The 15,600-nt window shown below is 50.2% G+C and overlaps 1 protein-coding gene across 11 annotated transcripts in view; it reads left to right on the top strand.

Annotated features, from left to right (window-relative positions):
• The window catches only part of SEC22C (SEC22 homolog C, vesicle trafficking protein), a 33,111-nt gene extending 26,039 nt beyond the window's left edge, over window positions 1-7,072 (top strand). For 5 of the 11 annotated variants that reach the window (XM_030328574.1, XM_030328577.1, XM_030328571.1 and 2 more), the window contains 2 exons: window positions 1,898-2,137; window positions 4,038-7,072. In XM_030328574.1, coding sequence (XP_030184434.1) covers window positions 1,898-2,098 — 201 coding nt within the window. In that variant the 3' untranslated portion in view covers window positions 2,099-2,137; window positions 4,038-7,072. Of the gene's footprint in view, window positions 1-1,897; window positions 2,446-4,037 lie in introns of those variants that run through there. The other 6 variants (XM_030328581.1, XM_030328579.1, XR_003971614.1 and 3 more) reach the window with 5 other exon arrangements.
• The last annotated feature ends 8,528 nt before the right edge of the window (window positions 7,073-15,600 follow it).

Genomic DNA, 15,600 nt, shown 5'->3' with positions numbered 1-15,600 from the left:
GAGAGTGCTGTGGGGATTGGGTTACCTGACTAATGTGAGGCAGGGTGTTGCTTAGTGTCACGGCAGTCCAAGTATAGAAATGTCCTCCTGCAGAAGTAACAACTGCATGTGCGTGCATGTGTGTGTGCGTGTGTGTTGTTTAAATACAAGACTAGGTAAAAACTTTTTTTTTTTTTTTAACGTTTATTTATTCTTGAGACAGAGAGAGACAGAGCATGAACGGGGGAGGGTCAGAGAGAGGGAGACACAGAATCTGAAACAGGCTCCAGGCTCTGAGCTGTCAGCACAGAGCCTGACACGGGGCTCGAACTCACGGACCGCAAGATCATGACCTGAGCCGCTCGACCGACTGAGCCACCCAGGCGCCCCAAAAACTTTTTTTTTAATAGTCATACCATCTGACTCAAATCTGTCGTTAGGAAACGAGGCAAACATTACAACATTAACTAGTGGGTTTTTACTGTTGGTTACTGTTTAGTTACTTTCAGATTTTTAAAAAGATTTATTTGTTTTTGGGAGAGAGAGACAGGGTGTGAGTGGGGAGGGGCAGAGAGAGAGAGAGAGAGAGGGAGACACAGAATTTGAAGCAGGCTCCAGGTTCCGAGCTGTTAGCATGGAGCTCAACGCAGAGCTTGAACTCATGAACCTCGAGATCGTGACCTGAGCTGCTTAACCGACTGAGCCACCCAGGCGCCCCTGGTTACTGTTTAGTTATTTTCAAATAAGCTGCATACTTACAGGGCAGAGTAAAATGGAGCTTTTGAACCCTCTGTAGGTAGAGTTAATTCTAGTAAAAAAAAAAAAAAAAAAAAACCTGTAATTTTCTTTCCCCATCCTCCATAGAGGCTCAGATTTTAGTACTTTGTCTACATTCTTAAGCTTTTTTTTTTTTTTTTCTTTTCCTTTCAATTAAAATTTATTTTCTCAAAGAACGCTTCTTCTCTCTTCCACATACATCCCAGAATGGTCTATTTTTTAAGAGTGACATGATTGTGGGAAAAGAAATTTTCAACCCAGGACCAAAAATGCACTCATTTTTTAGAAATCAAGTGTCCCAAGCCTCGAGTGTTGCCATTTGAGGTACCGAGAGCCTGTATTCAGGGCTGCAGGGATCTTGCACTTTGCCCTTCGTTCCCCCAACTGCATTCTTACTTGGGTAGCTCTTTCAGTGGGGAACTCTTTCCCTCCCACTGGAGCTTGAGCCTTTGTCGAACTGCTCTGTGTTTTGAGAATGTGCTTTTTGGTTTTTTTTTAAACATTGACCCAAAAAGTTACTTTTAGCTTTTGTAGAACAAGAATGGCCTCTTTTCTGTGTGAATGCCCTACACAAAATGTTAGTCCCCCTCCCTGCTGTGAGACCTTTCCCTGTGTCAGAGATGCTTTTGAAGACACGATAAGGAGGATGTCTAGGGAACATTGGTCCCTGATGTCGTTGGAACTCAGGAAAAACAAATAATAAAAGCATAGCTTCTTTTACTGGCTTTCCTACCTGTCATGACTCCCCGGAAGGAAAAGTCCAGTTGGAGACCAGCCGTTCTTGTTGGGGTGTCTTTGGCCTGGCTCTCTTCCCCTTACCTGCACCTCTTCTTTTTCGACAGCCCACAGCCTGGGCATTTCTGTCTGTAGTTCTTAAATGTTTTCAAGAGTGTCATGTTCTAATTCCCCCTGTGACATCTGTTCCACTTTTCTTGTCTCTTCTGGATCTCCACTTTCATCCAGTGATTTGATTAACAGCAGCTCACCTGGCGAGGCCGGGCTCCGTTGTCATGATTTCAGTTTAATGAGCTACTATGTGTGAGATGACACTGTGTGTGCAGGTGTAGGAAGTGAGTCCTGCATCGGACCTGTGGCTGTTTTCTCCTCTCTGACTGGACTGCCTCTTATGGTGTCGTTTCAGTGTTACTTGTACCTGTTCTACAGTCCAGCCAGGACTGTGAAGGTGGTGCTGATGCTGCTCTTTATCTGCCTGGGCAACATGTACCTGCATGGGCTAAGGAACCTCTGGCAAATCCTTTTCCACATAGGAGTGGCTTCTCTGTCTTCATATCAGATACTGACCAGGCAGCTTCAGGAGAAGCAGTCTGACTATGGAGTATGAAGATGACATCATGTGATGAATGGATCCTTTCGTTTTCTTGTGAGAGTCACCTCTGTTTCCCTTTTTGCTTTTCGACTTCACCTCGAGTTTCCATCCTTGAAGTTCCTTTCGACCAAACCAGAGTGATACTGAAAGTTGGGGATTTTTAACAGGAGCGATGGAACACACGAGGTCACCCCAGCCCCAGTTTTGTGCTGGGCGTCATGGCGGAATCTCCAGTTCAGCACATTTACTTAGGACAGCAGAATCTGGGGGCTCATTCAGAAGGAACATTATTAGAAGATCAGAATGGAATTATTTTGGTCTTTTAAATTGAATGATGCAATAAACCACTAGATTCAATAACACTAGCTTTAGTAACTGGCGGTTGTCTCTGAGGAACCACTTTAAAACCCACATCAGCTTTTCAGTCTAAATGGGACTTGGTTAGTTTTTTGTAGAGGGTCAATACAGGGTGAATTAAACATTTTAAAATCTGGTTCATAAGTATAAGCTAGATAAATTTTGTTTACATTTTTTGATAACTTAGGTCTGATACGATACCTTTAGAATATTTAAATGTATTTTGGATATAAATTGAACGTATCTTCATTTGGGGAAAGGATAAACTCAAGCTGAGAAAATGGTTAAGAAAGCCGAGTTTATTTAATTTGTATATAACTTTTTATGGTGGTGGGACTGCGTGGGCACAGAAAAGTTTTGTATTTGTCTGCAGGGTATATCTGAATATTTAAAAAATTGAGTAACCAGTGCTACTGGATCATAAGCTCATGAGGATGAGCTTATGAGCCCGAGAATTTCAGGGTTCTTTGCGGTGGGGCCACAGACAGGAGTAGGTGAGTCACATGGATTCACACAGTGGCACTTTACAGATGCAGGTTGTAGTAAAAAAACAAAAAACAAAAAACAAAAAAACCCTCGTCATCAGCCTTGTACATGGCAGCTGAGTGCCTGTCATTTTAATGATGATGAATGCCTGACCCTGTGTACCTGTTCCCGGAAGACCTCCTGAGTTAATTACTCCTCTACCCCTCTTCCAGTCATCTTAATTAGATGGAGGGCCTCGTTCTTTATGAACAGGAGTTAAGGAGGTGTTAACTTTTTTTCAAGCTTCATAAGGATATAATAAACCCCATGCCCTGAAAAGTTACTTTTCTTCTCTCTGTTAAAATAGTGATTGATCACAGTTGTCCAAAAAGAGGCTCTGTATAAGATCCTTTTGGTCTCCAGAAAGTTCAGCCTGGGTTGTCCAGTACATTTAGGAGGCCATTTCAGGAGTTTGCCCTCTGGATTGTTGATTTTTTTTTTTTAATGTTTATTTTATTTTTGGGAGAGACAGAGCGTGAGCAGGAAAGGGGCAGAGAGAGAGGGAGACACAGAATCTGAAGCAGGCTCCAGGCTCTGAGCTGTCAGCCCAGAGCCCGATGTGGGGCTCGAACTCACGAGTGGTGAGATCATGACCTGATCTAAAGTCGAACGCTTAACCGACTGAGTCACCCAGGCGCCCCTCTTTGGATTTTCTTGGTAGAAGTCTAGAATCTGAATAGCTCACTGGCAGTTGCGTGGGATATTTTGGGTTGAATTATGTGGTCTTGATAAATAAAATAATCCTACTTTGATCTTAAAAGTTGAAAAGCTTCACAAGAATTATTGAGTACGTAGGGAAAGCAAGAATATTATTTTAGGGAACTCAGTTGTACTTGGTTGTTACTGGTAGTGCATTGTTACTGAGCTACCTTGGTGTCAGGTTAAGAAAAACAAGTTTATGTGACTGGAAACTGTTGGGAAAATGATGCTACAGTAATTTTCTTATAATACAATTTTCTGTTTTTAATCAAAATATCTTGATATGAAGGTTATATTGGCAACATCCTCAGATGTCAACTGCACAGTTGTCACTCTATCAGTGTTGCATTTTCGTAATTTTCTGCATACCCAGCAGGCGAATCTTCAGGCTCTCTGGGAGATAATTTTGAAGAGATGGTAAAATAGAATGGAAAGCCAAGGAGGGAAGAGAAGTCTTTGTACATTAGAAGCACCAAAAAAAAGAAAAAAAGAAAAGAAAAGAAAAAGGCTTTAAAAGTTGGTAAGCACAGCCTATAAGTGAGTTATTAATATTTTTTGAGCTCATGTGTTATTGCCGTGTAGGCCTATACCCCAGATGCTCTCGGGGGCAGAATCTGTGATCCATATTCGGCAGGCAGTAGAGAACTATCCTGAAGAGTGGGCCCTCCTGGTGAATACTTTCCGCACTGGTGGAGATGTTGTCTACACTTGGTTGAATGTGGTTTTCATCAGTTAACATCTACATGGGGTTTCAGATTCGTTTTTGCAAATGAGAGGGAAAGGATGCACTGGACAAATAGTACAAAATAATAACCACATAAACATTGTTCACCTGGAACCCAGCTAAAAGAAGCCTCATTCACTGGAGGAAGAGACAAATGACAGAGAAGTAGTTCTGGGGATTTTGTCCAAGGGAAATCCCAGCTCAGGGTTGACCTGGTTCAGGCTTGGAGTTTTGTGGCCCCTTGTGTCATCCTTGATGCCAGAAAGGTGGCTGCACGTCGCAGGAGTTATCCTCACCACCCCACGGACTCATTGCTGTTCTCGCACTTTATTTTCCCAATGGTTCAATGCTACCTGCCCAACCAACCTCGCAGGGGTGGATCTGGGAATAGTTGAAATAATGTTGAAAACAAACCTTAAAAGTGCCTTCTGGGATCAGATACTGCAAGATCTTTGAACGTCGGAGTGCATTATTCCCATCTCCTGTATCGGGCTTGGGATGTGGCTCAGTGCTCCTGGCCAGGGTCTCCCAACCATGGGGCCAAGGCCCACAGGGTTTTCCCTTCCTCAAGTATGCAGGTGAGAGAAACACGTAGACTCTGGTTTCATTTCCCTAGGGTAGCCTTACTGTGATAGGGATCATTCCTGAGTTTCTTTTTCCTGGGAGGAGACAATCAGGGGTGTATTTGGGGGTGGCATTACCTCTCAGTACTAGAGGCCCCTCTGCTGGTGGTGGGAGGAATGTGACCGGAGGCTCCCGGTTTTGCTTCTCAGGCTTGCACCCCTGTGGTCTGTGTTACAGGCATTTGTGAAGCAACCTTTTAAAATTCCTTAAGGAGTTGGAAAAAGGGTGTTAGGAGGAGTGCTGAAATTAAACCAATCTCATTTCTGTCACCTCACCTTGAGCTCCCTGTTATTTTCCTAGGTGCCCCTATTCTCCAGGACTCTTCTGCCTCTTTCCGTGTCTGTCCCACACATTGCAGCCCTGGAAACAGAGGCTGAAACTGGAATCTTTGGAGGGGTGGGGAAAGCCGTCTTTCACTGTAGTTGATAAGGTGGGTACAGGAGCTCAGGGGCGGAGCAGAGTGCACTGAGGCCCGGCCCTCTTCCTCCGTGCCCCCGGGAGCTGCAGCACACAGTTGGGAGTCGGGGCTCAAAGGGCAACAGCACTTTGGCGGTCAGCACTGCCAGGGTCGGCAAAGACGACCGCCAGGAGGGCCGGCTGTTTGGGGTGCAGCAAGCAGGAGACAGGTGAGGAGCAGAGCTGGGGGCCCTCAAGCAGCCGCCCTCAAGCAGTTGGCGTGTTGGGGGCACGTGCTGCACCTTCATCCAGGGCTGCTGTTTGCTTTTCCTTGAAGGAATCGGCCACTCACTGTAACATGCAGGGCAGGTGGCCCTCAGGAGACTGCTGTTGTGCGTGCACGGGGCAGCGCAAGTGGGGCCCGGCAGGCACGGGAGTGTTTACAGGGACCAGATGTGCACCCCGCTCTGGTGTTGCTCACGCTTCAAACGTTCCTCCACAGAATCCTGCCCGGGCACAGGGAAGCTCCACTGTGCTCTGTGAGTGTGAACAATGGTAGAGGAAGAGAGACTTGACTCTCCTGCTCAGGCCTCCACCACTGTGGGCAGGTTCTGCCCGCAGGGACAGGGTCCTCAGCTGGGAAGCGGTGGTAACCACCTACTCCCCCGGCATGCTGTCATGAGGAGAAAAGCCTAGTGGAGGAGAATACTGGGTGAATCCCCTGTTCACGTGCAGGAGGAAAAAGGCTTTCACCCGGCGAGAGGAAGTTCACGCTTTACGCAGCACAGTGCAGCCGTGTCTTCCAGGTTTTACGAAGACAGGCCTTTTATGATCCTGCTAGGTAAATGGGCTCAGTCTTCCAGTCGAGAAAGGTGGTGACCTCTCTTTCTCCCCCCTGAACGTGCCTCTTGCCCTCCAGTCACAGAGCTCTTGCTACCATTGGCATTGGGCCCTCCGGCATCCAGGGAGGCCGGTTCTGCTGGTCGAACCAAACCTCAAGTCCATCCCTGAGCCAAATGGGGAGAGCTCTGAGTCTCCCGTCTGGGAGCAGTGATGTCAGACCCTGGTTGCTGGGGAAACGTCTTGGCAGGGAACCTGTGGAAAAGGGCTTGTCAGTAAGACCTGGGAATGGCCGGATATGGAAACATCTGTCCGTGTGTGCTGATGGCAGAGCTGCGGCTCACAAGCGCCTTTTATTTCGGGTCAAATTATCAAATCCATTCTGTTCTTCTAACCTGTGCTTGGTACGTGTGACCTTCTTTAACCCTTCTGTGATTCTGGGGTTACTTCAGAAGTATATTTAATGAATTACTTGTACGACTTGACCCCCCCTCCCCCGAATTCTGTTCCATTTAATAGACTTTTCTACTAAGAGCGTAAAAGATTGAGACTGATTTAGCCAGGGCAAAACCATTTCCTTCGCATATGTGTTTTGAATGCTTGCTGTCCGTGTTGTACAAGCTTCTTACTGTTTTCATGTAATAACAAAGATCTATTTTGAATACATGATGGGTATGTTTTAACAAACTCTCACACAGTAGTAAAGCCTAAACTCGTGTTAATATATGTAAAGAATATTGTATAGCCATTTATATACTATGTATATATAAATTAAATAACATGGCTTCAGAAGTGAGAGGAGAATAAATCTAAGGTGCTTATTACGTTGTGTGTATTTGTGTAAAAAATTTTGAGTTTTGGGTCCGTTTTCCTAGAGGGTGTGATGTGGGCCTGGCATCATGGAGCGGGGGGTGTCGAAAGAAGTGGAATTCACATCCTCGTCTCCGGTGTCTAGACAGGTGCCAGGCCTCAGTCCTTAGCACCAACCCCAGACTCTGGAAAGCGATCGTGGGTCCAGGAAAGACCTCGGAAAAGCCAACATAGCAGTCACAGAGCAGCCCTGGGAGCTGGGAGGCCCGCCTTCTATGCAGGCTCTGCCCCTGCTTATCTGCGTGCCTGTGAGCGGGCATTTGCCCTGCTCTAGGCTCTGAGCTCCTGGCCGTGCTCTGAGGGACCATTGAGTTCCATCTCCCAGGACCAGCCCCACCACAGAATGGCCAGCAGGAGGCGCAGCTGCCAGCGGGTCGGCAGGCTCGGGGCCCAAGGGACTGCACCCTTTTACAGAGGTCCTCCCTGTAAGCAGCTGACGAAGTTCCCAGAATGGAAACAGATGCACCAATTTTCTGCCCATATTTGAGGCGCGGTGGGGAATGCATGGTCCAAGCTCCTCTCCACCGTCTGTCCTGATTGGGGGAGGGCAGAGACTTCCAAAGTAGACTCTTAAGTTACCGGGTTCTGGGATTTGGGAGTTGGCAGAGCCTTTGGCCACCACCTGGTTCCACCTCCTTGTTGACAAGGTACTGTGTGCCATCGGCGGCACCACAAAGAGTGAAGGGGGATCTTGGCCCATGAAAGATGCCCTTCTGGCTCCAGGAGGGCCGGGTGCCGGTTCAGGCTACGGAGTTGCCTTTCTTTTTCTTGGGCTCTACCTCCTGACGGGGCCAGGGAGCAGACAACTGCCAAGCATCCTTGAGCAGTGCCAGTGGAGGAGTGAGGCTCAGAGAGGAAGGGGCCTCTGCGGCTGCGCCTGGCAGGGAAGTGCTGCCTAATTCTGTGGCGTCGGCTCCAAGAGGTCACTGGGTCGGATGTGCGAGGCAAAAACGATAAAGTTCATTGAAGAACATGAAGGAAAGTATCTTTGTGACCAAGGATGGGAAAGTGCTCTTAAATAAAAATGTTACAGATACAACGCTTAAGGCAAAATGATTGATGAATTTGGTTGCATACAAATAAAGATTTCACGGGGAAAATGAGTGGGAGAAGGTACTTAGAATGTCTGAAGCCAATAATGTACAATCAGTTCCCGTAAGTCAGCAAGAAAGACAGCAACCTCAGTAGAACAATGAACAGTTTTCAGAAGAGAAAACCCAGAAAGTTAATAAGCGTAGGAAGATGTGTAAAATCATTAGAAATAACAGAGAAGTACCTATTAAAACAGCAGTAAGATGTCACCTTGTGCCTATTAGTTTGGTAACACTTAGGAAGCACCGAATGCTGGAGGGAGTGAGTGGTTATAGGACTTCATGCACAGCCAATCTGAAAGGCAGTGCCCCTGTCGTGGGCTGAACAGTGCCCTCCCCAAATGCATATGTTGAAGCCCTAACCCCTACCCGAGTACCTCAACGTGTGTGCATTGGGAGGTACAGAGAAGGCAACCATCTGCAAGCCAAGGAGAGAAACCTCAGAAGACGCCAACCCTACCGACACCTTGCTCTCCAACCTCCAGCCTCCAGAACGGTGAGGAAATAAATTTCTGTCGTTTAATCCACCCAGTCTGTGGTACTTTGTCACGGCAGCCCTAGAAAACGAATTCGGCTACCTACCCAAATTGAGTGGGCTCAGGCCTCATGATGTGGATGCTTCACTCCTGGTTATATGTCCCTGGGAACTTCTCACACAGATCCTTAAGGGGACCTGTGTGAAGTTAGGTTTTACAGAAGCATGATCTGTACTGGCAGGAAGCAATCCGTGTGTCTTCCACGCACGGACAGGTAAAGTGCGCAGGCTCAGCATGGTCACTACACAGCAGGCGGAAGTTCCAGACTTGGTGTGATGTAGCAGCATGGATGGATCTTCAAAACGTAGAACTGAGTAGAAAAATAACATTTATATGGTTGGAAATCTATGCACACAAAATGATAAAGTATTTTGTAAGAATGTATTCTAAAAGATACCTGTTAAATACATCCGCGTGGTGGCCTGAAGGGGCTAGGAGCATGGGAGTTAGGGACAGAGACAATAAGGAATTGAAAGAAAAGAATACTTGCTAGGGTCAGCATCAGGTCTGAGAGCCCTGGGTGAACAGGGGGCCTGCACTGCCCCCGGGGATCTTGCCCCCGCTGTGCCCAGCCCTCACTGGACTTGAGGCTGGGAAGGCCTGCCTCTGCGGGGCTCTAGCCCCAAACGCTGGCAGGGTGTTTGAGCTCCCTGGGTTCTCCAGTGGGTGAGGTGGGGGAACTGCAGCCGAGGCCGGGGGCTATAATGGTCAGGGAGCGCTTCTGGAACACATGGCGGAAGGGGAAGGGCAGAAAGCAGAGAGGAGGGGACTCCAGAGGGAGAAAGTAGATGGGTGAGCCAGCTCTGGCCACCGGGGACTCTATCCTTCCCAGATTCTCGCCGTCTGACCAGTAGTTTCCTGGCGGAGACTCTTTCCCACATGAGGCATTCAGCTGAAGGACTCTCACGGGGGACTCTCAGGGAAAAAGGAACACAGCTGCAGGAGGGACGGAGGTGCCCCCGGTGGCAAGTCCTTCCTCCCACCCCAGAAATAGTCTGTTCTGGCGACAGCCGAAAGCATGTGCCTGGGGAAGTGAAGGCCGAGGGGGCTGGGGCCGGCAGGGTGAAGCTAACCAGGACCACCATGGCCCTGAGGGGTTATTCCAGGCACGTTTTCTGAGGCCCCAGGGGTAAGAGCAGCGGCCAGAAGCGAGGAACACAGGGCTAAGAGTACGGTGAACTTTCTCACAGGGCCGTACAGCAGGGCTCTGGGAGATCGTGAGCGCTCCGCCACGAAGGTGTGCAAGCGGAGCGGAGCTGTGTGGGATGGGGCCTCGGCACATGCCGTCCCCGTCTCGGCGACATTGCCTCATCCTGGGTGCTGGTGTCCGCAGGGACATCTGCCTGTCTCCCGGGTGCCTCCTGTTGTGTCCATCCCATGGGGTGAGCCAGACGCCAGTCGCAGGAAACGGCCTGTGCCAGCTCCCAGTTGAAGAGTAAATATTAGTCTTTTCAAGAGCTGCCTGTTCTCTGTCACTTGGCACCACCGCTGAGGACACTGAGCTGGGGTTGGCGGGGTCGGGGGGGAACCTCTTGATCCCCACACCCAGATGGAGTCTGTGGGCCTAGGTCACTGTTGCAACGGAGGGCCCAAGAAACAAGCCACCCCATGTCCAGGCGGGCATCCCGTCCTGGTCACTCGGGAAGCAGTGAGCACCCGAGCCCTGGGCTAGGCAGCGAGGCCCAGGCCCCCGGTACGTGCTCTCCTCACATGCTATTCAGGCTGCTGCTGCAGAGGCAGGGGACTGCCTGTTTTGACCCGGTCCTTAAGGTCTCGGGCCCTGGCTCTGGTATCTGTGGTTTAAAATCCTCTGATTATCGAGATGGGGTAATGACTTGCTCCTATTCCACTGTTACCCCTTGGGGAGACCTCCTCTGACCGTCCTGACAGAGCACCCCTTTACTCTAGCCCCTCATCCTGTCTTCTTCCTTGTGTAATTTTCCTCATTTAAAATTTTTTGTGTGTGAACATCAATAGGTTATTTTTCTATATTTTATTATTGGAGTGTAACTGACATACAGTGCTAGTTTCAGGGGTACAACATAGTGGGTTTACATCTCTGAACATTACTCCACGCTCACCACGGTAAGTGTGGTCACCATCTGACACGATACATTATCACATTATTGACTGTGTTCCCTGCGCTGTCCTTTTTTCATCCTCGTGTAATTTTCCCCGTTTATGCATCTGACTCCTCCGTTAGAGGGTCAGCTCTGTGAGGGTGGGGCCTGTGCCTTGGTCCCTCTGGGCACACAGTAAGGGCTCAGTGACTCTTTGCTGAATGAATATCATGGCGTTCACACTTTGAAAATATTGGACCGATGTAACTCTCATCTCCCAACCCCTGAAACTAGTAGCCACTCCACCATGATGACCCAGGGGACACTTTCTCGGGAAACCGGAAGGAAGGATGGAGGAGGAGGGTGGAAAGCCCGTCTTAAGTTGGTGAATGGCAAGACCGAGAAGGGGAAGAATCTCTCAGACGTGTCATGGTCTCATCCTCTGGGATGAAATCTTGAGAGGGGGGGAAAAACCCTAAAAAGCGAAAACAGAGGGGGCAGGCGTCTGTCCCATTCCGCATTTGGAATCCGTCTCCCAAGCAGCCTGTGCCCCTTAGGTGGCCCCACTAGGTAAAGACAGTAGATGGGTGGATTTGATGGCTAGAAGGCTGTAGTGAGCACCACCAAGCCTCTCTCAGCTCCCAGAGGCCTGGCAGGCCCTCCAGAAACTCTTGCATGCTCCAAAGGGTATGAGGAAGGTGGCCGAGTTAGAGCCGGTGGGCCTGGCATGTGGCACGGCCATGGTTAATGGTGAGGTGAGGGTAGCTCACACCCAGGGCTGGAGAGAGGCGTGACTGAGGGGCCAGAGTGAGCCAAGGCGGGGCCGGATTTGCCAGGGCAGGCCCTGGGGCCCCAGCCAAGAGAACCGGCTATGAATACCTTGGCCGCAGTGAGTATCCGTGGAAAGACCCTAGTACAGAGGGTCGCACTGCCGGCAGGAGGCCACGTACTGGACTTGCTGCCTTGTAGCCTATTGACGTACTTTTTCCGGTTCTACAGGAATAACCTGTTGTTCCCCACCTCATCTATCACTTTCTGCCCAGAGCTCCTCCGAAGCCGTGGTGTGGGACACCTGCAGGAACCCATTGACAACTCATGCGTGGAAGTATGACGATACTGACATGGCAGACCTGGAGTGACAGATGCTGGGAACCAGCACTTAATCCTGACCCTCAGGAGGACTCTTCTGAGGCGTGTCCTGCCTGTTTCTCATAGAGGGTCCCAGTAGCCACACCAGTGACCAGTGCAATAACTCACCACCATTTTGGCTTTCCCCGTTTCCCTGTTTCACACTTCTCTGTCCCCAATTCCTATTTCTTGATCACAGACTCTTATCTCGGGCTCTCTTTCTGGTGACACAGGCTACAAGGCCACTGAGCCTCTGTGCTAGAAATGATCTATTGGCACCCACCATCCCTGTCTGCCCCTTCCATATTCCTGTGTGTTGCAAGGGCTGGAATGCTGAGGACTACCTTTCCCAGCGCCCCCTTGCTGCTGGGGATCTGGATGCAACCTAGGCCCCACCAGAGGGAAGCACCACAGGAGAGAGCTGGAAGACAGAAGGGAGGTGGAGGCCATTCTTCCTGCAGTGTGGTGGCTGCTGGCTGGGATCTGGCAGACAGGAGTTTTCACAGCAGCAGGACACTGTTCCTTCCATTTTCTTGTCACAGCTTAATGGATGTGCAACTAGGATGTTGACAATAATTTCCTGCAAGGTGGCAGCTGGGGTAGTATGACCTACCACAGGGCAGAAGTGTGCCCTCACTTCCATGCCTCCAGACCTTTCTACATTTAATTCCCTACATTCAATATCTTTCTGCACAAAGTACCTAGAGTCTTTTCTGTTTTGTGCACTTATTCTGGACTGATTGGACTTCCTCACCTCTACATTACACACCTCACACTACTATACCACCAGGCTCAGATGGAGGGATGCTGACAGGCCACAAATTTACCCAGAGAAACATCCAGAAAGAGAGCCAGCAGCCATCCCTCCCTCCTTCCTTATTAGATCAACTTTCCTTCTGGAAGTTGCAGCCAGGCCTTGGGTATGTGACCTGGTCCCGGCCCAGAAGCCTGAGGAAAGTGTGCAGAAGATGGGTTCTGGGATAGTTTATCTTTCTGATAACTGGAGACACACAGGAAACGTTCTCTCTGCCACTGGATGGAGTTCTGTGAGAACATGATGCCTGGGGTAGTGACAGCCATCTGCAATCACGAGGGGGTACGTCTGTGATGAAAGTCAACATACCGAGGAAGGTAGAGGGGACAGACAGAAAATACTAGGTTGAGCCACAGCATTAACCCTGGAGCTGCCTACTTTTACTAGGCATTACCCAGGTGGGACCCTTTCCCTCTGAGCCACATAGAGGCCGGTGCAGAACGTTTCCCTTTCTTGCACATTGACATACTGGGACCTAGGGATACTGGGACTTGTATGAGCTGGGCTGGGACCAGGGTGAGGCAAGCAAGGCATTTGCCTCAGATGCAAATTTTAAGGAGGTGGCAAAAAACTCAGTAATCAGGATAAACAGTTTTTTAATGCAATACTTCAAAAAAAATCAAAGCTAATGTAAAAAATACACAATGAACAAAATATCAAGATTTTTGGAAAGAGACTAAAGAGTTAGTGTCTCCTGCTAGGTCTGCTCTGCCTGTTTCCACACAGGGCACTCTTGATGAATCTCACCTATGACAATCCGTATAACAAAGCGGGGCTCTGGGATTTTAAGACCTGGGTTCATGGCCAGGCTCTGCCAGTGACTTGCTGGTGATTCCAAGCAAGTCCCTTCCCTTCTCTGGACTCTGGTTACCCCCATCTGTCCTGCGTGGAGGCTAGGGCATTGCCAGGATGGTCTCCTGACCCATCTTCCTCATCCCCATGGCCTGCTGAGGTTACTGTCCCTCTCCTCGGGAGGCTGTGTCTCCTGGGCCATTGACTCCTGGCTATTAATATCTCCACCATCCCCGGCCTGATCAGGGTGTTTAATGACTGCCAGCTGTGGCTCTGGCCCCCTCCCTTGGGAGAGATAAGAGCAGTTCCTGTTCCCACATAGGGAGAGTTGGGAGGAGGCAGGGTCATTTCTCAGGAAAACAGGCCCTGGGCAAGCGGTGGGAACAGAGGGGCTGACTCTGACTCCTTCTCCTGCCTGGCCCAGCACTGCCAGATGGAGGTGCCTGCAGATACGGACTCCCTGTGCCCCCTGCCCCATGGGGGCTGCCCAGGCCTCCCCACTCCTGCCTGGGCCTTGTCGCTTTCCATCCTGATTTCAGTAGCCTTGGGGCTCTCCCCAGACATCCCACAGACATTACATTCAGCATGTCCCCAACCAGGTCATCTCCCCAAACCCCCTTCTCTTCTTCCTCCCTCACACCTGGATGATAGACTGGCAGCTTTTCTTCAGTCTGCCCCTGGGGCCCTTCTCAGGACCCAAGACCACCCCCATCCCCTTGGCCTCATTTAAGAAACCTCCACTGGATTCCTGCGGCTAAGGGCCCACCCCAGGCACCTGCTTACTTGGATTTGGGTGTCCCTGGCACCCATCATGCTCTCTTGGGACCTAGAGGCCCCTGCTTAGTCTTTGGAGAAAACTTGAGGTCTCTTCACCTGGGAGGCTGCTCCCTATCCATTCAGCTGGCACACTGGCCACCCTCCTTGTTCAGCCTGTGCCCCAGAGTGACAGGTACTGTCCACATGGTGGCCTCTGCCATCAAAGTGATGGTGGCCCTCTGCACCAGGTTGGACGGGGCTCCTTGCTCCTCTTTCCAGGAGGTGCCCACCGGAGTTAACTGGACTTTGTCCTCAGGACCTGGGGTCAGGGCTCAGTCAAGGGCCAGGGCCTAATCTGTGCCCTAGAGGCCCAACTCTACAGTTGGGACTGGGACAGGAATCACTGTGTGCCACAGAAGTCAGGGGACTGGGTCTAGGGACTGGGCTCTGGGTCTCCCTAATCTCCTAGGCTGTCCCTGGGGTCACCAGTCCTGTGGCCTCACTACATTTTCCCTCTTGTATTTCACTCTGAAATGGAGCTGAGGGGACAGGCCTGCCCTCTGTGTCACCTGGCCTGCTGTGGAGGGGCCTGAACCCTGTGATGTTTGGGTCCCAAAGGCCAACCTTGGTGAAGTCCTTGAGGTACCCACCAGGTGGCGCTAGAGATGAGCCGGCCTGGCCTGACAAGTGCCTTGCAAGGCAGGAGAGGGACAGGGGAGGTTGGGGGGAAGAAGGTGTGCAGGAGAAATTCTGCTCGTGGTTATTCCCATTCCATAGGCACCTGGGGATGTTTCCTCCTGGCTTCTGTCCACCCGAGACAGTATTTCAGCTTCTCTCTGTTCCTGAATGCCCAACACTGGACTTTTCACCTACTCTCAGGGCAGGACCTCACCAGTGTTCTCCCTTTTGCTGCCCGTGTCTTGGGTCTCCCCACATTTGCTTCATATGCCACCCTCCTGGCTGATCGATCCGGTCTCCCCTGGGCTCTCTCCTTTACTGTGAAGCTATGACTCACTAACGGTGGGATTTCGGGCACTGTGGTGGATGGGCTGGGTCTAGCTTGGAGGGTGGTCCCTCCTGGCCTTCCCATAGCTCAGGCAGCCTGTGGGGTCACTGATTTGGGAGGCAAGGTCCTGCCCATTCCTCTGCAAATGCCCCACTTCTTGGATCTCTTGACTCCTCCCATTTCTGTTTTCCCTCCTCCCCTTACCCTCTTGCACCAGCCTGAGCTCATCCCTCAGTTCGAGAGAACTGTTCTTGTTCTCTCACAGCCTCCAACCTCTGTGCCTCCCTCGGTCCCCAGTC

Source organism: Lynx canadensis, chromosome C2 (assembly GCF_007474595.2).
Source record: "Lynx canadensis isolate LIC74 chromosome C2, mLynCan4.pri.v2, whole genome shotgun sequence".
NCBI lineage: Eukaryota > Metazoa > Chordata > Mammalia > Carnivora > Felidae > Lynx > Lynx canadensis.
Note: the sequence above shows the minus strand (reverse complement) of the source record. Positions and strands in the feature narration are given on the sequence as shown.